Here is a 21,786-nt window from a genome sequence, read left to right as displayed (position 1 = left end):
TTTCTGTTTTTTAAGTTTCAAATCTCTTATGAGTTAGTCATAGATGGCAGCAGAAGAGTAAACATCACATCTTTCTATCTTTGACAGAAACCTTTAAATAAATAACATTATAACTAATTCGACACCTAGTCCATTTGATAAGAAACTACTCAATTCTCTACTATTTTACGAAAAATTTATGTTTCCAGTGTATTAAGAAGTTTCTGTGATTAATCAAGTACCTATAGTTTAAAAAATTAACAATGAGTAACAAGACTGGTAATACAGGTAAATATCTTGCATATAATCACGTCTCGAGTGAAAGGTATTTGCTGTAATAGTTATGCTTTTTTAGGAGAAATAGATCCTATACAGGAGGAGCTAGCTGGTCGTGTGCGAGAAGTTGGAAACCATGCAATTTGGAGTCTGTCCAGTTGTAAGCCTGGCTTTGGCGTAGATCAATTGCGCGATGATATAACAGAGACATATTGGCAGTCTGATGGACAACTTCCACATCTGGTAAACATTCAGTTCAAAAGGAAAACAACGATTCGTGACATATGTATATACACAGATTACAAGTTAGATGAAAGTTATACTCCCAGCAGGTAAGAAATGTTGTATATATCTTTTGTTACTTGAAAGTAATAAATGTTAGATAATTGTTAATGTTATAACATCATTTTTAGGATAAGTATTAGAGCAGGTACAAATTTTAATGATCTCCAAGAAATAGAAGTAATGGATTTGAATGAACCAAGTGGTTGGGTTATCATTCCCATAAAGGACATAAATGATAGACCTATTAGGACATTTATGATACAAATAGCAGTAATAAGCAACCATCAGAATGGACGAGACACGCACATGAGACAAATTAAAGTTTATAGTCCCACACAGGATGTTCTTGGACCACCTGCTCCCTACATTGCAGGCCACTTCCTTACCAACGAGTTTTTGCGTTATGCTACAGTTAGATAAAGAAATAATCGTTGTGCAAGAAATTGTAATAACAAGGAATATTAATGAAATATTCATTAGAGTTCAGTTACAATGTAAAATTGTATGTTACACACATAATTCATATATATACGAATTTGAATTAATCCTGTTACCTGGAAGGGGAAAAAATGTAAACATGGAATGTAAAGACCACCTTTTCATCTATGAACTATTTCTAATTGTGAATCAACATTCTAAGTAACGAGTGTGGAAATATGATATTAAAGTTTTTCCTTATTTTAGTATTAATCAACACCGTGAAATGTCACGAATATACCGAAAAAAATTATGCATTAAATGCTGTACTTAAAGATACATCAAATTTCTTTGGAGAATTGAAGCTAGATTATGGTATGAAATTTCTAATGATAAAATGAAGTTAAATGTTATTTATATATTATATTTCGAAATCTAATTTTTAGCGTCGAAAAATTTAAATAATACATTAACTGAAATTAATACAAAAATTACGGAACACATTAAAAACACATCGAAAATAATTTCTATCCGCCATAAAAGAGAATTACAGGAGAATTCTGGAGAAGGTAAGTATTTATTAAAAATAATTGAAAAATAACAAGTATATTTTTTCTCTACAAATATATTTATTTGTTTAACAACATTGTTAAAGTCATGGTAGATATCTACTGTTAATTATTCAAATTATTTATCAATTTATTTGTACAAGATTGTTAAAGTCATGACAGATATCTACTGTCAATCATTAATCATACTATCAATTTGCCAGTTCATTACATTTAACTTCAACATCAAACAATTCCTGAAACACATGTTGAGATTTGTGTTCTATTAAATACTTTAATACTTGGTTCATATCATTATGACGTCCTGAAGTAGTAAAGAATATTTCTTGAAAATCTTTAAATTTACGCATTACATCCATCATATCTTTACAATCTTTCTCCTCTTCTATCAGTCTTAACAGTATTTTCTGCCAATTCATAGATTTGATCTAAAATTTTCAAAATATAAAATTTAGTTTTCTATACTTATGAAAATACAAAAAAAGAGTTTCTTGTTTATTTAGATTAAAAAAATTGGTACTTTTTGCCAACAATAGTTGCAGTCTTCAAAGGCACCTTCTATACAAATTACTCCAGGCTTTCCTGCCAGACAGAAACCCGTAAGGGAATTTTCTTCTGCCAAATCGACAATCTTCTTTCTTTTATATTTACTATATATATGATGACTATAAATCCAATATCTGGTAAAATCTGTTAAATTCTTTTGATCTTTCTTCCTGTGCTTAGGAGTGAGTTCTTTGTCTAGATTTCTGTTGGAATTTGTAAGGAAATTTTCGCCATTATCTTGCAGCCACAATACTAATACTTGAATGCAAGGCTCATTTTCTTCTTGATGTTCGAGAATATCGCTCAGTGTCTGGTTTAATAGCAATTGTTGAGTTCGGTTCAGAAAAGAGCTCCTCGCATAAACCTCAGGCTTTTCTTTAGGATAATTAGATGATAGACTAATCAATAATTCTATAGATCCCTGTGAATGATTAAATACCAGATTTTTAGCAGACATTCTACTGATATATTATATTGATAAAAATGTTTGTTTCAAACTTACATTGTCCAATGGAATTTCAATGGAATATTCCAATCTCCGAGGCAGTTCCTGCATCGGATTCTTGATGAATTCGTTAATATCAGCCAACACTCCATGATTTGTAATCCTTAATTCTTTTGGATAAATAGACTGCAATGTTTCCAGTTCGCAAACCTGAGTTGTTAAATTTTCTTTTATTTCTTCGTATGTTGACATATTGCCCGTTAAAACACATATGGATGTACACGTTAAAGTTATTTCTAATTTAAATAGAAAAAAAAAATAAATAACGTTAAGGTTATCGAAGACTCAGTGAGATAATAACACACGTGTGTTATTGCTTTGGTAATTGACCGCAAGTCATTCAATCGGTGATCCTGGTCAATTATCAAGGGAAGGTCTATATCACAATTACCACGAATCCTCTATACTGATACTTTTAAGAACTGATGGGGATAGCGACGGCCACTTAACCTGTACACAACATTGGCCAGTTAGTAAGACAGCGCCGTGATTTGAATCGATAAACAAAAATCGAATCGAATCACCAAATCGATAACTAAATCGTTTGTTAAATCGAATTTAAATTTAAATTTAAATTTCAATATTAATTTTTACAGGTATTAATGTACTCACTGGGTTTCATGATCTTAATCGACTCAATTTCGTAAATGTTCAAGACATTAAGTTCTTTTCTCTTCAAAATGAATTTGAAACAATCTGGTTTGCTGTAGTTTTAGATATTTCCAAAGTATCCTTCTACCAGATAAATGTAACATTCTATTATTTTTATAAAATCAAAGTGAAATGTTGAATTTTATAAATTAGTTTTCATTTCAGAATGACGTTTTTTATGACACAATCTCTTATCCTGTGATAAATGGAAAACAAATATTTGTAAATAGTTGTCCATATGGAGCGCTTCTCATTATCCAAAATCAAAATGGATCTGTTATTTTAAGTTTCACCAAAGTCCTAAACAACTATTATCTGCAGCCAGTTCATGATTTTGAGTTGAATGATATAAATCATCTAACAATTTGGAATGGAATGAATCGGTTGCATTTAGGCACAGTTTCTCATTCAAACATTTCAATTTACATCTGGTTTGATAATTACTTTGATCTGATACAGGTCATTGATGTTGGTTCTAAGAAATTAATTCCATTCCAAAGTAAAGGATTTATGTATTTAGCAGTGACTGGTTCTTCTACATTGATTTTTAAGTATTCCTTAAGAACCAATAAATTTGTAATGGTACAAAAATTGCCATTGAGTGAAGATGTCTCTTACTTTCAATTAACAGAAGGCCATTTCACAGAACACTATCTAACTCTATCAACAGAGTCTTTCACTGTTATTTATAAGGAAATACACGATCGTTTTATACCATTTCAACAAATTTCTTCTGGTAATTTTATATTACCAGTTATTTCAAGGAAAGCAATTATACTCTTAACTTTACATAAAGACACTATAGTAGCCTATCAATATAATGGCTGGAGATTCATAGAATTAAATGCAAAATTATCTGGAATCAGTCAATTTCGTCGAGTAATACTATATAATGAAGAATTATTACTAATGAGAAGCAAAGATAATAAATGGACATTGAAACAACCATTATGGATTAAAAAGAAATCTAATAAGAATTTACAAGAAGAAATAAGAGTATGGAACATTAATGCCAAGAATAGAATTCAGAGAGCAATGAAAGAAATTCCAATGCCAAAGGATCCTATCACAATTTTAAGTGGTCATATTGATCAGCTTTATGTTCATAATGTAAGATATTGCATCTTTAACAAACTAAATTAAGCCAAACCAATTTAATATTTTTATTACCTTTGCAGATAAACAGACACAACTTACAACAATTAAAAGATTTATATAAGCAATATAAGAAACTGACCTTTAGATTTCAAGCACAAAAGGTTGATATTAGTAACAAGTGGCATCCCAAAATTAAAACTATTTCTTCACTACATGCAAAAACAATTCAAGTGAATTGTAAAACAAAGTGTAAAATCAATCGATTGAATGTTAAGGAGAATATGAATTTCTTGACCAAGTTAGTAATGTCAATAAAGACAAATCAAGAATTAAATTTTGATGAATTAAGTATAGAAGAACTAAGCAACTGGAAATGTCCTCTCTTAAGTCTTCCAATAGAAGACATTATAGTTTCTGAATTAATTAATGGAATAACTTTAGGTTATTTACAGGAAAATGCTTTGAAAGTAACTGGTGATCAACTAGTTTCTGGTAATACATTCTGACTTTCATTTCTTAATTAACTGTTTAACTATAGAAAATAATTTATGAAATCTTTATTTCAGGAAAGCATATTTTTACTAACATGAAGGCAACAAATGCTTTTATGCCATTAAATATTGCCACATTCTTAACAAAGCAAGATGTAACAATAAAAGAGATGAAAGTTAAAGAATTGAATTTAACAACAGGAGGGATTTTATTGCCATTAAATGGCTCATTCTCAACAGTTACTGGTTCAATCAAAACACCTAAACTAAAAATAAAAAATATTGATGATTTAAGGGGAAAAATAGAAGGAAAATGGAAAAGATTGTCACCTACAATATTCGTTAGTGAGCCCATGATTTTATATAACAATTTCAATTTAGAAAATGTCAAGATTGATAATTTAACATCTACAGACTTAATTGCTAGTAAGACAGGGTCAATCAAAAGTACCTTGTCAAATGCAATATCTTTACACGATAATATATCAGTGTCCTTAATCCTTTCAAGTGAAAAAATGGCAAGTATAATATTTCCTACATATTTAATTTTGTAAATATATTGTGATATAGCAAGTAACAGAAGTAATTGAGTTTTATTCTAGAAATGGAGCAATATCACTGTGTATGGCTTTAAAAAATGGATTACTGTGAATTTCCAAAATATTAGTATTATATCAGGAAATAAACATTTTCACCAAAATGTAGAGATAACAAAGTTCTCTTACAATAAATTAAAATCAGAGTAAGTTTATTTAATATTTGCATTAGTAAAAGAATTAATACAAAACAAATATATTTAAGCAATATTTTCTTTATTTAAAGGAAGCAAGATTTATTTTTAGAGGATTCAACATTATGTGCCACCTCTGTTATTGCACCTGAAATTAAAACTACAACGTTAATAGCGGATATCATTGCTGTAAAAAAATTAAATAGTTCACAAATTGTCGGGAACTTGGGTGAAGATTATTTCATTGATAATTTCGCAGTAGTTTTCAAATCTATTTTGTCTGAGAAACTGTATTATCATAATCTCACCACAAAAAATATATTTACAACGCAACTGAATAATTTGAATTTAACAGGTAAAATAAGATAATTTTTTAAATATTATATTTCTATTTGATACTTCTTATCTTATTTGATACAATTTGTAAATTTATCAATTCTTTTTTAATTATACAGAATTGAAGAGGCTTGTGAATTCATGGATTGAACCTAATATTCTCAATACCTCTATAGAAGCAACAAACTTGAAAACAAATACTCTCAGATTACCTGTTCGATTTTATATAGAATTAGATAACAAGATAATTAAAAATCTAATATTAGAACAACATGTTTATGTAGATTACATTAATAATATTAATATGACTGATTTCTTGGATAATGCTATAAGGCTCACCGATATGAAATCTTTGCAAAATATAATATTTCGTAAGTTATAATTAATAAAAATTAATAAAAATTAATTAACGATATAACGTTTTTTATTCAATTTATTAATAGTACTTTGTTTTAGGTAGCGATTTTAGTACGAATCATATACATGCTTCTCATCTTCCATTTCATTTGATAGACACAGAGAAAGATCTTAATTTGCATAAAAAGAGAATTTCTGGTAATATAGAAGCAAATGCAATAAATTTACCATATTCTTTTAAAATTGCTGAAGATGAGACTCCAGTTAATATCTTTATTAACGGATCTGCACGATTTCCACTTGAACCAGCAATAACAAATGTAAATAATATTAGACTAGAAAAACTGTTTACAGAAATTTGGTTGACAACAAATGTTACAACACTTTATGGAAAGAATTTGCATTTTGAAAATATAGTGATAAATGGAAATGTTATTTTAGATGTGAGCAATGAATTATCATATAAATATTTTGTTATAACATTATAGGACAAATCATTATTAAAATAATAATCACTTTTAGAATGAAATAAGTACATTAAATATTGAAATGTGGAAAAACATTTCAAAACGTGTTTTAAGCAAAACCAAGTTACAGGAAATATCATACCCTGTGTCTTTGAATAATATTGAAGTTCCTTTTATTGTGGGTTCAAATGTTTCAAGACTAAAATCTTCACTATCAGATCTCAATGATATATTTGAGAATTCTTTGCTAAAGGATAAAGACCAACAAGTGAAGGCAAAATGGACATTCCATACATTAAAGGTCTTAGGTAATAATAATAAAATTGTGAGATAAAATAAAGGATTCTTGTAAAATATTTTTGAAACAAATTTTACAATATATGAAAAATTTAGGAAACTTGAGTGCAAAACATACGATTAACAAACTGGATCTTAAGAAGGATGTTATGAGATACGATTCGAGAGAAAATATTGTAACTGGAAAGAAAACAGTCATACGTTTAGCTGCAGAGAATTTGAATGGTTACAACTTTGATAAATGGGCTGCTAATGCTTTGACGAAGTTGAAGAAACATGCAATCATAAAGGGACAAAAAACATTTATCACTGCTACGTTTAGCGATATAGAGTAATTAATAAAATTAATCTATTTACCATTAAACTGGTTTAACTAAAATTAATATTCAACTGTTATTATTCATTATTATTAATTAGGGTGTCTGGAACTGTAATGGGAAATACTATAGAAGAAGTATTAACAAAATCTACGAACCAAAGAATTTATGGTCAGAAAAAGTTTCAAGGTTCTATTAATGCATCTGAGCTCATTGTTAGTGGTTTAATAAATGATGTGAATTTGACTGAGCTAGTAGATCATCAATTAAAGAAGAATAATCATCTTCAAACAATAAAAACAGAAATTGAATTTCAAAACAGCTTACATATTCATGGAGATCTTATAGTTAAAGATACTTATGGAGGAGCGGAGTTGAAGAACTTTTACACAAGTTATTTGAGTGTTTTACCCATTGCTGAAAAAATGAAGATATTTTTAGAGGCAGCCGAAACCATTAATACAGCTTTACAAAGTATTTCTTTTACTTTTTCTTTTTAACTTTTAAGAGGGCACACCACAATATTTTATGCATATCAAACTTAAAACTATATAAAAAGAATCTTTTCAATTTTTCGAAATAAAGTGGTATACCCTCCTTAAACAACAGGTAACTTTAATTATTATTATTAATACTTAAATATTTTATCATTATAGATCGAGCTGTTTATATAAATAAATTGGAAGTTGTAGAAGACACCATTGTTGCTTCTAATAAATCTGAAATTATTCAGCCAGTACAATGTAAATCTACAAACTCTTCCTCGCATTGTTTTAGTAAATCTGCACTGAACGGCACTGTATTAACATATCAAACAAACGACAGTGACTTTCATGTCAAAAAATTAATTGTCATGGACGAAAAAGAACTTATTGTATTTGTAAACTTTGATTCTGTATCCATATCTTTATTTAGTAATATAAAGAACGAACTTGTTCATTCAAAAGGTTTGTCCAAGTTCATTTGATGTTTCTATTTTATTGAAATGCTTTAATATTCAATAAGTAGACTACGAATGTTTATGTAAATACTTTCATAATTTGTAGAACTACACATACCAAGAATAATGGAAGCATTTGCGGAGCCAAGGATAGATACCTTGTGGATCATTCTACGACTGACCACACAGACTTTAGTCTTACGTTATCAGCCATGGGAAGATCTGCAAGAATATGTTTTGCCAGTCACGGACGTGTTTGAAATAAGTACATCTCCAAATAATCAGCTTTTGTTATTACTATCAGATGGTGTATGGGATCTTGAAGGACTAGCAAGTCCTAGAAATATTATTGGAATTCCCCTCAAAGAAAAAGTAGAAACGTTCGTTGATGAACATAATTTCTATGTGCAATGTACTTCAAAAAATAATACAACTTTAATGAAAGCACGATACATAGGAAATTGAAGATTGTTAAATTAATTTTCTTGCATTATCTCTGATATGTAACTGAGAAATTTAAACAAAAGTATATTAAATATTATTTTCCTAATATTTGGGTGTCTCAATGTACAATGAATGATGTGTGATTATTGTTATTCAGTATGAAGGAAACTAATAAAATAGAACCTTTAAGAGGTGTATAAAACTGTTCAAGATGTATGAAGGTGTAGAAAAATTCTCCTGACAGCAACTTGATGGTTTATGGTCATGGAGATTCATATAAAGCTCAACATACGTATACTCCTGAACGCTAAGAGCGTTTAAATATGGGTCCAGCAGCTACAGAAGACATTGTTACCTAAGCAGCAGAAATTATTATATATATTTCTTCAAAAGAAAATAAAAAGAATAAAATAAAATACAAACTCTGGCAGCTTTCTTAATCACGGTGACCTCTTCAGGTTTCGCATTAGCCGTGTTGTTCGTTTTCTTCTTTTCCTCCACTTTGAACAATTTCTAAAAAACAAATATTTTAATAAAAAAGAATTAAATTGCATATACATCCGCAGTGTAGTGATAAAAAAATAATCCTTCAGTCTCACAGGATCTTTCGCAGAGAATTTCTCTTCGATTTTCTTCCTCTCCTGCATTGCGTTGTTAAGAGCAGTCTGTTCAGCTGGTGTGAGTACCAGAAGTCTAGGATCCATTGCAATCCATTCACTGTGCAATGTCTGATCCAGTTTCCAGCGTTTCGAGACATCAGGTTCCAAAAGACGAGTCACTAGCTTCTTTACTTGTTCGCTTAAGGTTTCTGCGATTTTACTTCGGAACTTCCATTTGCGATTTGTTTGTTGTTCGTACAGACGTTTGATATCAGTGTCGTCAAAGGGCATCGATTTGTTTAAAAGAATGTAGAGGATGACACCAAGGGACCAGAGATCCGCGATCTTTGGATTGTACGGGGAAGCACGAAGGATCTCTGGGGCAGCGTACGATAGAGAACCGCAATAAGTATCGCTCAGAACGCGTTTACCTCGATTATCTATCACGTAGCGAGCAAATCCGAAATCCGCAAGCTTGACATTGAAATTTGACGTTAGTAGAACATTCTCGCATTTTATGTCTCTGTGGGCAATCTCCATTTCGTGTAAATATTGAAGACCTGAAGCAAAGATAGAGTTTTTTAATATAGAATAGTCATGATTTTTAATAATTCTCCTGATCTTATTTATTTCATCATGTACTGTATTTAAAGCAGGGACCGAAATAGTAATTGTTTTTAAAAGTTCTAGTTCTTAAAAATCTTCCAAAAAATACATTTATTAAAAAATCAAACTTTAAATGTTCTGGCTCTATAAATAGTTATTATAGATGATTAAGACTCTCCTGATCAATAGTTACCAATAACAAAAAGAGAATGTTAATCTTAAAAAATATTAAATTTACTATGATTATTTGTGAGAGAAATCATTTAAACTAAAATATGAATTCTTATACTATAACTTCTTAAATTTAAGTCATAACAGATATGGTCTCTGATTTAAAGAGATATCGGTGTTACCAAGAGCAAGTTGTCGAAACCATACACGCGCCTGTCCCTCTGCAACCGCACCATTCTTCAGTATAAACTCCAAGAGATCGCCATTCTCAGCGTAACGCATAAATATGAAATATTTTGTACGTCTTTGGAATATACTATGTACATGCACCACGTGAGGATGATTCAATTTCACCAGGATGTCGAGCTCCCGGGGAAGAAACTTTCGGACGAAATCTTTCGGCGCTAGCCCGGTGTCTATCACTTTGCAAGCCAAAGTACTATTCCTTTCTGGATCTGATTCTGGTTTATACTCCGCCAGATACACCTACGATTAAACAAATACAAATTTTATGTTAATCAAAGAAAGATTGTAAAAAATGTGCATATATTTGATAAGTCCAAGTAAAGAAAACGATGTTACCGACCGATGGGAGGAATAAATTTGAATTATACCCCTCTTTTGTAAATCGTTTACCGTATCGTTTTATTATCTTAATAATTTGCGAGATGCTTAATTAACCTTCGCGTAAGCACCTTCTCCCAGCTTTTTTAGAAATTTATAACCGCGTGCTAATAAAACTGCCTCCTCGGATGACGTCTGACTCAAACTCGTCATGAGATTTCGCGATCCACAAGTGACATCCTACTGATCCTGTTATAATAATTCATAACTGATTAGTAGACTGCAGATTTATATGCAAATTCATAATTTTATAAATGTAATTAAAAAAACAGAACTATTATAATATTGTATAAAAGCTCTTATACATCTTATAGTAATTTAAAATTGTTTTTCCGCTTACTTTTATTTAACAATCAAGATTGCAGTGGAATAGAGTTCTAGCTATGAAAATATCAAAGTCATTTAACCATTTTGCCTAATTAAATATCATGCTCGATGTAAAACACGATGACAGAATTCATGGCCTACTTTATATGTATTTATATTACTTCAAACATTAAGAAAATGAATTTTTAAAAAATTAAAGGATACCAAAGAGATAAAAAGTTAATTAAAAAATTAGTTAAATGAAAACATTAAGAGTTCGTGTTTTATTGAAATGTATATTTAAATATCGGATGTAGCATCTAATCGAGATATATCGACTTATTCGACTTCGTGAATGTGAGAGAGGTGATGGACTTTCTCCTGTAACTCAGGAGAGAGGAGGAACGTAAGTATGCTACGAATAATTTTTTCATTTTCATTATTCGATTCTCTATAAAACACGTTTTTGTTACTTTTATAAATATAAAAAATCCTATAATTTTAATAAATATTGTAAAAATTAAATTTTGTATTTAAAATATCAATCTACTAGTCATCAGAGACACGCGTTTTGGGGTCAGTGTGGTACTGCCCCCTAACGAATAAAATATTTCTACCGTTCAAAAACATAATCCAAGCCTAACCTAACTATTTTATTAAATACATTATTTAATTATTTAGTTTTTCACTTAATAATCTATAAATCTTATTTCTTTTGTCAATGTCAAACAGAATGGCGGACACTGCTCCAGCCGCGCGTGGAGGTTTTCGTGGAGGGTTTGGTTCTCGTGGAGGAGGTGACCGTGGAGGTCCAAGAGGTAGAGGCCGTGGAGGCAGAGGTCGAGGTCGTGGTCGTGGACGTGGTAAAGAAGATAGCAAAGAATGGATCCCAGTAACTAAACTTGGACGCCTTGTTAGAGATGGAAGAATAGAATCCTTAGAACACATCTATCTCTTTTCCTTGCCTATCAAAGAATATGAGATCATTGACAAATTCCTTGGAGTTGAATTGAAAGATGAAGTACTGAAAATCATGCCAGTACAGAAACAAACCAGAGCTGGACAGCGTACTCGTTTCAAGGTAACTTTATATAGGCATAACTTCTCAAATGTTGATCTAGTATGATTATCACTAGAGATGATATTAGTAATTTCCCATTTTATAGGCTTTCGTAGCTATTGGGGATTATAAAGGCCACATTGGCCTAGGTGTAAAATGCTCTAAGGAAGTGGCCACTGCCATTCGTGGAGCTATCATACTGGCTAAGCTTTCAGTTGTGCCAGTACGTCGTGGTTATTGGGGAAACAAGATTGGTGATCCTCACACTGTACCCTGTAAAGTTACTGGCAAGTGTGGATCGGTTCAGGTGCGTTTAATTCCAGCACCGAGGGGTACAGGTATCGTATCAGCGCCTGTGCCTAAGAAATTATTACAGATGGCTGGTATAGAGGACTGCTATACCTCGGCCAGAGGATCTACTTGTACTCTTGGTAATTTTGCAAAAGCTACCTATGCAGCTATTGCCAAAACCTATGCCTACTTAACACCAGATCTCTGGCACGATCAGGCGCTAAGGAAAGCTCCTTATCAAGAGTTCGCAGACTATTTGTCAAAAAGCCACAGAGTTGTGGGCAGACAGAGGCCTGCTGAGGTTGCCTAAGAAATAAACTTCCATATAAATTACCTAATTCTGGTCATTTTCCCTTTCCTTTCCTATTTTTATTATATACCATATTTTGTAGGTAGACTGGTAAATGTTTATGCACTTATGGTATATAAAGATGCAAAAATTTACAGAACACACATGTAATATAAAAAAATATTGTAAAATATTATCTAGTTAAATATTAATATTCATAAATAATAATAATTATAAAGTAAAAATCAAATAAATTATATATTTCTGTAAAAAATACTACTCTATGTACTATCTACAAACATATCTCTAGAAGTCTTAAACTGTTCATAAGCATTGTTGAAAGTTTCTATAGTGTGATCACAAATCTTTTCAAAATCTTGTAATCCTTTTCTTAGTATGTCTATAGCTTTTCCGTTTTTCGCTTGGATCCTCAAGTATATGTTTCCTTCTGCTGGATGATTGACGAAACAAGCACAAAACTCCACATCAGGACTGTAATAAAGATGATTAATAATTAATGGTCTATTTATGGTTGAACTTACGTTCTAATTAATGCGGCGTACTTTTGCGAGATTACTGCTACTAAGGAATTTCCCAAAGTATAACCTTCACCCATGAATACAAAAGTTTTACATTTCTCGGATGATTGTTCGCTAACCACCTGTATATAAAATAAAGTATCGATAATAGGTTATGTTTTATATTTTACATTGCAAAACATATAATCTATATAATTTAATATTAATAAATATCGTACCTCTGCTAATCGACCCATTTTATCAACTATTAAACTAATTATTGTAAAATATATTATATTATTATAATATTAAATTCACAGTATCATCAACATCGTCACAAACTCGTTGAACATACAGACGTTGTTATACTACATAGCCTAACCTGACATAATGTTAGATACATAACTTGACATAACCTATTTACTTTATGTTCATATTCACTTAGTGTATTGCAAGATAGATTTAATGATCTTAATAAGAAATATTAATTATAACTTTCATTAATTGCAAAGAACAATATAGTTCGATGATTTAGTTAAATAAGGGAAACATTTTTCATTACTTAATTCCAAAGTTGTTAATAATTCTGCGTTATTAATATAATAAACAACGCGAAAATAAACAAAAGGAGGGCAAAAAATGTCTATAAAACAGCTAATTTTCAATGGACCATTGAAGTTAAGATTTCAAAATATTGGTCCAAGATATTTCTTTTCAAAGGAAAATAAAATTATTGAATCCGCTGAGGAGGAACCTATCCTTATAGAAGAGAAAGATTATGCTGAGTTAGAAAGAAAGAGAAATAAATCAAGACTTACAGAAGCACATAGGAATATATTGTTAGGGAAAAAGCCTTACAATACACCACAAGATTGGTTTCATGAGACAGTCAAATACAAGAAACGAATATTAGGAAGGAATGGAATGGAAGCTTTAGGAGAATCTGCAGGGTTGGCTTGGCCTACTCCTGAAGAAGTAGAAGACATGAAAGAATATGAAAGTCTTGCACATCCACTAAATATTCAAGAAAGATTACAACAGATTAAAGAAAAAAAGAAAATGGAAGAAGAAGCATTGTTAGCTAAGTATGTAAAAATAGTAACATTATATATATATATACTATAATATAGCAATAAATGTCTAAATATATATCTTTCTATAGGCAAGCGGAAATAGAAAAGAAAATGGCCACTATGAAGCAATTAATAGCTCAGGTACAAGAAAAAATAGCTCAAAAGCAGAAGGTAGAATTGGAAGCTAAAGAGCGAAGGGAACGTAAGATTGAAGAGATTAGACGTCAATTGATAGCTCAAGGAACTATGTCCACAACAAAACTAACAGAGGCAGTGACTATGGCAGAAAAAGATGAGAAAAAGTTAAAGAAGGAACTGAAGAAAGCAAAGGCATTGGAGAGAGAAAAGAAAATAGCAGAACGATTGCTTAGAGAATCTGAAAGTAATAAAGCAGAGGAAGATGAAGATGAAACAGATTCTCAACAAAAATAATTAAATACCTACGAAACAGACAGTTTGATGAAAACGTGTTGTATTGTAAAATAATTTCTACATAGTAAAATGAACACTTTACAAACATTCATTGTTAGTTAAATTCCTACTTCTCCGTATATAAAATTTTCAAAGTAATCAGAGTTTAAAAGAATAATAATATTTACAGCTCGTAGTAAATATTGTATTTTCTTTTACTAATACAAAAAACGGTACATATTATTTTGTAAGGGCTAAAAGAAAACTATACTAATATGTAGTATTAAATGACTCGATAAGACACATATCCAGGCACAATTGGAGCAATAATATGCTGCATTTCATTCAACTTTGCTCACTCATAGGTTTCGAGAATCTTCAAAGGAATGTAATAACCATTTTTGCTCTGATCATCATATGAGACTTGCTGTAGCACTTTCGAAAAAAATCAGCTTTCAACCATTGATTCTTGAAATTCCTTTTCATCGATACCACTATGAATATCTTCTCCGTTTTCCACTTGATCGCAGTCCTGATTATTTTGTACGTGCAGCTCGTCAATTACAATTAATCGCAACTTGTTTTTCCCCATATGTCAGGCAGATTGAATTTGCGATGGAGATGACAATTCATAGAACTGGAAACTTAACTCCTCTCCAAAAAGATTTTCAGGTGTAATGATTTCTGGTTCAACCATGTTCAGGCCCAAAGTAGTAGGATTTAGATCTGTGACTAGATAACCTTCACTGATAAGTCCACATTCTTCTGCAACCACTTCCTTTGATACTGGGTTAAGGAAATCTACAAAGATATATTTGCCAACTTAATCAATAACATTCAAAGTTGAACTCTTATTCATAAAAGCTTCACTGTTTAATTAATTCGATTACCACTCTCTTTCACAGGATAATGAAGCTCCTGTGTTTGTTGATTGGATTGGGTTGATTCATGTTCATTGTTGGAGACTATCATAGGTACAAGATATTGTACCTCTACTTCCTTCTTGATACCACTAAGGATTTCTTCAGCACAGTGTTCTAGCGTCACAGAATTCACTACATTATCAGCCTCTTCTTCTGAAGACTGTTGTGTAATGCTGGCAGTTGCCGCTTCTACTTCATCTATTGAATTCATTTCACTGAAAATGTAAGTGGTTAAAGTAAATAAACATTCCATCATAAATTTTTTATCTAAACAGTGATTAATTACCTGATGTTCTTTCTCAGATTTTCAACTTCAAGAGTGTTCTTGCTCATTTGCTTTATGGAAGAATTAGCGTTAAAATTGTTAATGGATTGTCTAGGTCTAGGATCTCCTGAGCGATTCGCAATGGCCCATAAGTGACCAGCTCCATGCGGTGCCTTTGATCCCTTCCTGAAGTGGGGATTTATGGAGAGATTGTGCCGCACAGAATTTTTCCAACGGTCATCGTTGCTTTTGTAATAGGGAAAGTGTTCTCTAGATATAATAAGAAAAATAATTTATTAATTTTCCAAATATAGTAAACAAAAATAAGTAAGTTAGGCGGGAGTTGATAAATTTTAGAAAAATTGTTTTACAATATAGAATTTACTATATAGAAAAATTCTAATTTTGTCACTTATTCAATGAGCAATAAATAATCATGTGAATGTCTACATTTGCATAATGACAGACGTTTAAATAGTTCCTGTCACTTGTCGGTTCAACGTCGACAAGCGTGCTCACCCCACGAGAACAATTTTCTTCACCTGCTTGCGGCGACGTCACGGAGTGTTACACACTCCCCTAATTAATTCTCTGTCTTTAGGAAAAGACGAAAGACCCGCTGAAACGCCCCAAGCATAAGGCTTTAAATAGTAACTTTATCTGATCCAATAACTACATACATGTATCTAATGATTATGCAAACAAAAAAAGAACAATGCACCTTTACATTATAGATTTTTATTGATTTTCATTATGGTTGGTTTCAAATAATATGAAATATCACTTAATTTGAAAATTTGTTTGGTATATGTGACCTAATTACTAAAAATAAGTTAAAAATATCAAAAGCTATCCAAAGTATGAGTGCAAAATACCCAGAGTAACAACTGATTTCTTTCAGAAAGAATAAATTTGTTAATTGTTCTATACAGTAAAGAGAATTTTATATATCAGTTATATTTTATTAAACCATTTTGATCCTCTTCATTAAATAACCAATACCATTAATACATACATTAAATACGTAAAAAAGGAGAAATCAAAAGGGAGAAAATAAAATAAAAGATCAAATGTATCTATAAAAATGTCATTTTGTAGATTTGTAAGTATCGAATTCATCTGCCTGGAAGTGATTCATCCTAAGTGTACTATGTAATACATTCGGTATATATGGTATACATTTCCTTCGAACCGTAGGAAATGTAGGAAACGAGTTTCTACGAATTTACGAGAACGTGGTCCGCGTCGATGCGGGGTAGCTGGTCGGGGAGGGTCGCGTTCTTAGATGGTACCCCTTGGCACCGCTGCCCTCGCTACGCAGTGGTACCAGCTGGTACCGGCTCTTTTGCTCGTTTCAACCCTCCCTCTACTCTCCACCAACACGAATGTGCACAATTTACTGGTTCTGTGCTTTCACCTGTTCGATCGAAGGTTTGTCAAATATAGATAATATAGATAATCGAGCCCCTGAACTCATTTTCAATCCTCCTCTTACAATATTTATCTAGTACATAATTGTATTTCATTCTTATAGTTCTAACGTCTGTGAATTTAGTTAAAATTTTACGTATTCTTTTCCGTATCCTCCATTCTCGTATTTTAACTTAATTTCAATAGAACATTGTGGATTTTGTGTTCATAGAGAATTTGGGTCAAGGCTTATCACAGATAGTTTTCAACAAATAATTCTGATAATAAAGATTAGTGTCTTGACTATGAATGTTTCTAGGAAATTTAAATGTAGAAAGATTTATGAAATGTACTTGATATGGGAAAAGATGCAAGATATCCAAAGAAAATATTCATTAAGAAAATTCTATTTATGTTCCATTCATGCTTTCAAAAATATGAATTTGCATAAATACCTAAATTATTAATTACCATATTATTACTAATTATTATTTTATAAATTCAGTACCTATACAAAGTTCTAGTGGTTTAAATACGAAGTCTACTGAAAATTGTTCTATTAAAATGAATATATATATATATTCTAAAATGAATATATAATAATTCCTTTTTTCTACTTTCTTTTTCATTGAATTGACGAGTGTGGCTTCCGAGGGGTTCAAATACTCTTGGAAAGTACTCACGAGATCCACTGATAAATAGCTGACACCGTGAGCTCTCCCCTTTCCCGGAGAGCGTGTTCGATAAGCTCTGTGTACGTGAAAGGCGGCTTCTTTGGGCCGTTACATCGGGAAGACGCAAAATTTCTATTATCCAGGCTAGAGTAACTATGATTCGACTCCTGATGTGACGATCCGTTTTCGTTGTAACTCCTTTTCACGTCGTTCACGTAAGTAGACCCATAAGAACGTCCATTTACCCTTGTCTTATTCCCTGCGTAAAAAATATGAAACATATGGTTTCTTCGAACTATATTGATGAATAATTTTGTAAATACATAGGAACAACGAGCATGGCGCGATTTCCTGTGTAAAAGTGAGAAGTATAGAATAAAAGTTTCTCATTTTTTAGCTTAGTTTTGAAGGTAATAGACTTTGAAAACTTATCAAGTAATTAACTATTAAACATAAAGGTTTGACAATATCTTGAATAGCTGCACACCGCTGTGAACGTCTTTGGGCGAAGGTACAGTGGACTTTTCGTCAGCAGCCTCGATAAACGGATCCAACTTGAAATCCAGCAACCAGGAAAGGTTTCCAGTCTCCTGATCATCAAATTGTTGCTGCTGATGACTACTAGAAGACGCATCGGTCTTGCCCTGTTGCATGTTAGGCGATGGAACGGTAACAACTGGCTCCCAATAGTCAGAGCCAATAGGATAGCTCGTTTCCGCGATTTGGATCTCTTGGATCACTTGTTCTTGCCTGTGTTCGGACGACGAGGAGGATGTGGTAGGTGAAGCCGCGATATCGACAATGTTTTGCTGGGATTCTAGCTCCGAGACGGTTGTCCAGGTGCAATTAGTGCCGTCCACGAGAAGTACTTCCAATCGAGCGACTGGACACTCGTCGACGGCTTCCTGGGCCGATAACGGAGAGAATAGAGCCGCGGTGTCTCCTATTACTTGGTTGGAGGCGACTACTTCCATTGGAGCCTCGATTTCTTGGTACTGATACCGTTTGTGACCGTTCTGGACCTCCTCGCAGAAGCTCTCGATATCCAGATCCTCGAAGATGCGTTTCTTCCCGACACGGGACTGGTTGTCCGATAACTCGTGCTCAGGGACACCGCCCGTGCCAGAGGACGGCCCAATCATGCTGTCGAAGGCAAGTTTTAGTTCATTTCTTATACTAATGCCATGGTGTGCCAGGAAAGTAAATTGCGAATTTTTATGAACGTAACACTAAAGAAGCGAAATCTGAATAGAAATTTGTTTCATGTGTTAAATATTATAATAAATACTCTTCTTTCAATATTTTATATATCTTTGCATTATACATTATACACTATGTGCATTTTTGCGCCTGCAAATTTTTCACAAATCTATAAAAATCCGCAGTCTAGTAACAGGAATGTTTCTCGGCAAGTGGCAATATTATCAAAACCCAATTTCCATACTTTTCCATACTCTAGCTTTTGTATCAGTTACAGCTCACTCATTTTCGCTAGTACGTGTGATTTTATTTATAACGATTTATCGAAATACGTGTATTAGATACGCATCACGAAAATGGAAGAACCGCGTATTAAGCAACGTCTCTACAATTCTGTGTCAAACTTGAAGAAAAATGATAATTTGATAAATTTCATTCATTCTTCTCTTTTTACAAATTCATTCAATGTATTCGCTATATACGATGTCGAATTGAATGAATTTGTTTCTTAAGGACGACTGAATTAAAAGATGAAGTTTAGGCGCAAACCAGCTGTCTCGTGAAAACTCTATAGAATTCACGAAAATATAAAAGTAGCGTAGATAACCCATTGAGAATCATAGTTACGCTAATACATTTCGTTTGTAATTTCTTTTAATTGATTTGCATTAGCAGATTTTATCGAATTTACATTGTATACTTTTGTAATATGGAATATTTTAATTTTGTTATTATTTCTTCTTTTATCTAAATTTTATACTTTCATAAAATTAAAAAAAAAAATTAAAGTATTTTATAACACTATGATGTATCAGTTTTTTCAAGCGAAATTCTTATCGTACCTTCGATTTGTGTAATGAACTTCTGTAATGTATCTACTATTTTAATATACGTTTTGTAACCTGATAAAACAATAACCTACTTTGTTTACGTTCTTCTAATAGCATTTACGCAACTTTTACATGCATGTATTTTACTGCTTGGTCTTTAATGGGTTAAATAATGATACTCCAAATTGGCCACAATATCGAATCCACCTATACTTACCTTAATTCTCCCAATGAAGATTTCGACGAGATTATTATCACCAATTATTCCGCGATCGTCGAAACGGAGCTATTAATCGTAAAATAACTTCTAACTTTCATCACGATGTCCTAACGTCAATATGAAAGTAATTTTCCAAGGATTTTGAACGTTTCATCGATACACGAGCTCGCGTAAAAAAAAAAGGAAAAAAAGAAAAGCTTGGGATTATCGGTGATGAAGAACTCGCGACTAATTAACGATAGCCACTGGTTCACACGGTTCAAATATGTCTCATTGCGAACTACACTCCCGTTTTCAATCGACACTCATCCCTTTTTGTCCACTTTGTACGCGAAATCACCTTGCGATCGGACGTTTTTGGAATATCTACATGATCAACTTCGGATCGCGACTGTCTTCTCTTTCGTATTTCAATTGTTACGCGGCGTGATGCGCACGCATCCTCGAGACCTGATGCAGGAGGGGCCGTAGGCGCATGCGCAGTGCGACAACAGAGATTTGGCGCTTAAGTGCGTTCACGTAACAAGAACAAGAAATGTTATTACACATACTGTAAGAAATAAAAGATGAGAATAGTTTATATTTTAATACTTACAAACTTATAAAATAAACTTATAAAATAAAGGTATATACGATTTTTATTTTGAATAATCGTTATTTAAGGAATTGAAACTTTTCTTCTCATTATAATTCTTATATCGGTTACTATATCACTACTAGCTTATTGCTTTGCTTGTTTCGATTCTTGTATCAATTTTACAATACATTAAAATAGTTCATTGTTTATTAGACTGCGGATATCTATTCATTTATGGGAAACTTCAGAAATGCACGTAATATGGAAAAATATATGAAATATTCAAAATGTAACATCTGTTATGATATTTAATAGATACAAAAAATTTCTGTTAAGCTTATGTATATCATAAATAGAGTTGGAGAGATATTTATGCAAACTATTATAATATTTTTAAGGATAAAATTTGAAAGCTTTTATTTCTACATTCTCTCTTATTGTAAATTTCAAGAAATTGAAGTATTTATAACAATATGATTTGTAATTTCATATCTTTAATAATATAACTAAGAAAGTGGAAAGTGGAAAATAAAAATTTATTTCGTTCACTAAATATTATAACAAGTGCTTCATTTTAAATGTTTTATAATTTATATTTTTGTATGTTATGTTTTTGTACTATGTTCTGTTAGATTGTGAAAATATAAGTAATATAGTAGTTAAAGATATAAACAGTATAGATAGGAATAGAAAGAATAGGTTTAAAGAACAGATTTAAAAAATAGATTCAAGAAATGAAGAAATGCAAACCGGAAATCAGTCTAAATTGAAAGGTAAAGAATAAGAATAATAAATAAAAAAATAAATATTATGTTCTTTACATATATTTGCATTCTGTGCATTCTTACATTTGTAGATTTTTGATAAACGCATAAGAATCTACAATCTACGATAAATTATGTTTTACTTGATTATAATACGCTAATAATTAAAATTCATTTGACCCCTACATATATGCAACCCAAGTTGCGTGTATGTAGGACCGCGTTGACGCTGTGGACGAGTTGATTTCGAGAAGGGATCGACGTCCGTTT

General features: G+C 31.7%; 8 protein-coding genes across 11 annotated transcripts; 4 read left to right on the top strand and 4 right to left on the bottom strand.

Moving 5' to 3' along the window:
• The first annotated feature begins 19 nt into the window (after positions 1 to 19).
• Positions 20 to 1,059, top strand: APC10 (anaphase-promoting complex subunit 10). The gene is made up of 3 exons (XM_033342576.2): positions 20 to 267; positions 335 to 587; positions 669 to 1,059. The coding sequence occupies exons 1-3, from the start codon at positions 243 to 245 to the stop codon at positions 958 to 960; spliced, it is 570 nt and encodes a 189-aa protein (XP_033198467.1). The 5' UTR covers positions 20 to 242; the 3' UTR covers positions 961 to 1,059.
• A 137-nt stretch (positions 1,060 to 1,196) lies between these two features.
• LOC117161205 (uncharacterized) lies at positions 1,197 to 8,726 on the top strand. The gene is made up of 15 exons (XM_076625745.1): positions 1,197 to 1,332; positions 1,404 to 1,526; positions 3,174 to 3,325; positions 3,394 to 4,338; positions 4,407 to 4,818; positions 4,893 to 5,335; positions 5,420 to 5,559; positions 5,640 to 5,902; positions 6,003 to 6,254; positions 6,340 to 6,683; positions 6,763 to 7,015; positions 7,101 to 7,335; positions 7,422 to 7,795; positions 7,978 to 8,268; positions 8,368 to 8,726. Exons 1-15 carry the CDS (start codon positions 1,197 to 1,199, stop codon positions 8,724 to 8,726), a joined length of 4,722 nt encoding a protein of 1,573 aa, XP_076481860.1.
• Positions 1,640 to 2,803, bottom strand: LOC117161210 (RWD domain-containing protein 2A). The gene is made up of 3 exons (XM_033342572.2): positions 2,575 to 2,803; positions 2,047 to 2,493; positions 1,640 to 1,954 (listed from the first exon to the last, which is right to left on the bottom strand). Exons 1-3 carry the CDS (start codon positions 2,767 to 2,769, stop codon positions 1,718 to 1,720), a joined length of 879 nt encoding a protein of 292 aa, XP_033198463.1. The 5' UTR covers positions 2,770 to 2,803; the 3' UTR covers positions 1,640 to 1,717.
• Positions 6,290 to 11,320, bottom strand: LOC117161209 (testis-specific serine/threonine-protein kinase 3). 3 transcript variants are annotated; one of them, XR_013060454.1, is made up of 6 exons: positions 10,763 to 11,320; positions 10,264 to 10,567; positions 9,305 to 9,864; positions 9,129 to 9,218; positions 8,380 to 9,060; positions 6,290 to 7,738 (listed from the first exon to the last, which is right to left on the bottom strand). XR_013060454.1 is itself a non-coding variant. In XM_076625750.1 (6 exons), exons 2-6 carry the CDS (start codon positions 10,856 to 10,858, stop codon positions 9,013 to 9,015), a joined length of 1,098 nt encoding a protein of 365 aa, XP_076481865.1. In that variant the 5' UTR covers positions 10,859 to 10,894; positions 11,046 to 11,320; the 3' UTR covers positions 8,208 to 9,012. The 3 variants fall into 3 exon arrangements, 1 of the variants encoding a protein (XP_076481865.1); XR_013060455.1 differs by lacking the exon at positions 6,290 to 7,738 and having other exon boundaries at positions 8,208 to 8,483; positions 8,889 to 9,060; XM_076625750.1 differs by lacking the exon at positions 6,290 to 7,738 and having other exon boundaries at positions 8,208 to 9,060; positions 10,763 to 10,894; positions 11,046 to 11,320.
• A 25-nt stretch (positions 11,321 to 11,345) lies between these two features.
• Positions 11,346 to 12,695, top strand: RpS2 (ribosomal protein S2). 2 transcript variants are annotated; one of them, XM_033342573.2, is made up of 3 exons: positions 11,346 to 11,417; positions 11,744 to 12,092; positions 12,178 to 12,695. In XM_033342573.2, the coding sequence occupies exons 2-3, from the start codon at positions 11,745 to 11,747 to the stop codon at positions 12,670 to 12,672; spliced, it is 843 nt and encodes a 280-aa protein (XP_033198464.1). In that variant the 5' UTR covers positions 11,346 to 11,417; position 11,744; the 3' UTR covers positions 12,673 to 12,695. The 2 variants fall into 2 exon arrangements, with proteins under 2 accessions (XP_033198464.1, XP_076481866.1); XM_076625751.1 differs by lacking the exon at positions 11,346 to 11,417 and having other exon boundaries at positions 11,733 to 12,092.
• A 195-nt stretch (positions 12,696 to 12,890) lies between these two features.
• Positions 12,891 to 13,566, bottom strand: l(2)37Cg (RNA polymerases I and III subunit AC2 l(2)37Cg). The gene is made up of 3 exons (XM_033342578.2): positions 13,409 to 13,566; positions 13,215 to 13,312; positions 12,891 to 13,143 (listed from the first exon to the last, which is right to left on the bottom strand). The coding sequence occupies exons 1-3, from the start codon at positions 13,424 to 13,426 to the stop codon at positions 12,933 to 12,935; spliced, it is 327 nt and encodes a 108-aa protein (XP_033198469.1). The 5' UTR covers positions 13,427 to 13,566; the 3' UTR covers positions 12,891 to 12,932.
• A 96-nt stretch (positions 13,567 to 13,662) lies between these two features.
• Positions 13,663 to 14,761, top strand: CRIF (growth arrest and DNA damage-inducible proteins-interacting protein CRIF). The gene is made up of 2 exons (XM_033342575.2): positions 13,663 to 14,254; positions 14,332 to 14,761. The coding sequence occupies exons 1-2, from the start codon at positions 13,809 to 13,811 to the stop codon at positions 14,672 to 14,674; spliced, it is 789 nt and encodes a 262-aa protein (XP_033198466.2). The 5' UTR covers positions 13,663 to 13,808; the 3' UTR covers positions 14,675 to 14,761.
• Positions 14,762 to 14,836: 75 nt separating this feature from the next.
• LOC117161208 (uncharacterized) lies at positions 14,837 to 19,129 on the bottom strand. The gene is made up of 5 exons (XM_033342570.2): positions 18,413 to 19,129; positions 17,935 to 18,184; positions 15,863 to 16,111; positions 15,544 to 15,791; positions 14,837 to 15,454 (listed from the first exon to the last, which is right to left on the bottom strand). The coding sequence occupies exons 1-5, from the start codon at positions 19,065 to 19,067 to the stop codon at positions 15,249 to 15,251; spliced, it is 1,608 nt and encodes a 535-aa protein (XP_033198461.1). The 5' UTR covers positions 19,068 to 19,129; the 3' UTR covers positions 14,837 to 15,248.
• Positions 19,130 to 21,786: the final 2,657 nt, after the last annotated feature.

This window comes from Bombus vancouverensis, chromosome 16 (genome assembly GCF_051014615.1).
Source record: "Bombus vancouverensis nearcticus chromosome 16, iyBomVanc1_principal, whole genome shotgun sequence".
Taxonomy (NCBI): Eukaryota; Metazoa; Arthropoda; class Insecta; order Hymenoptera; family Apidae; genus Bombus; species Bombus vancouverensis.
The sequence above is the reverse complement of the archived record's forward strand: the minus strand, read 5'-3'. Positions and strand labels throughout refer to the sequence as shown.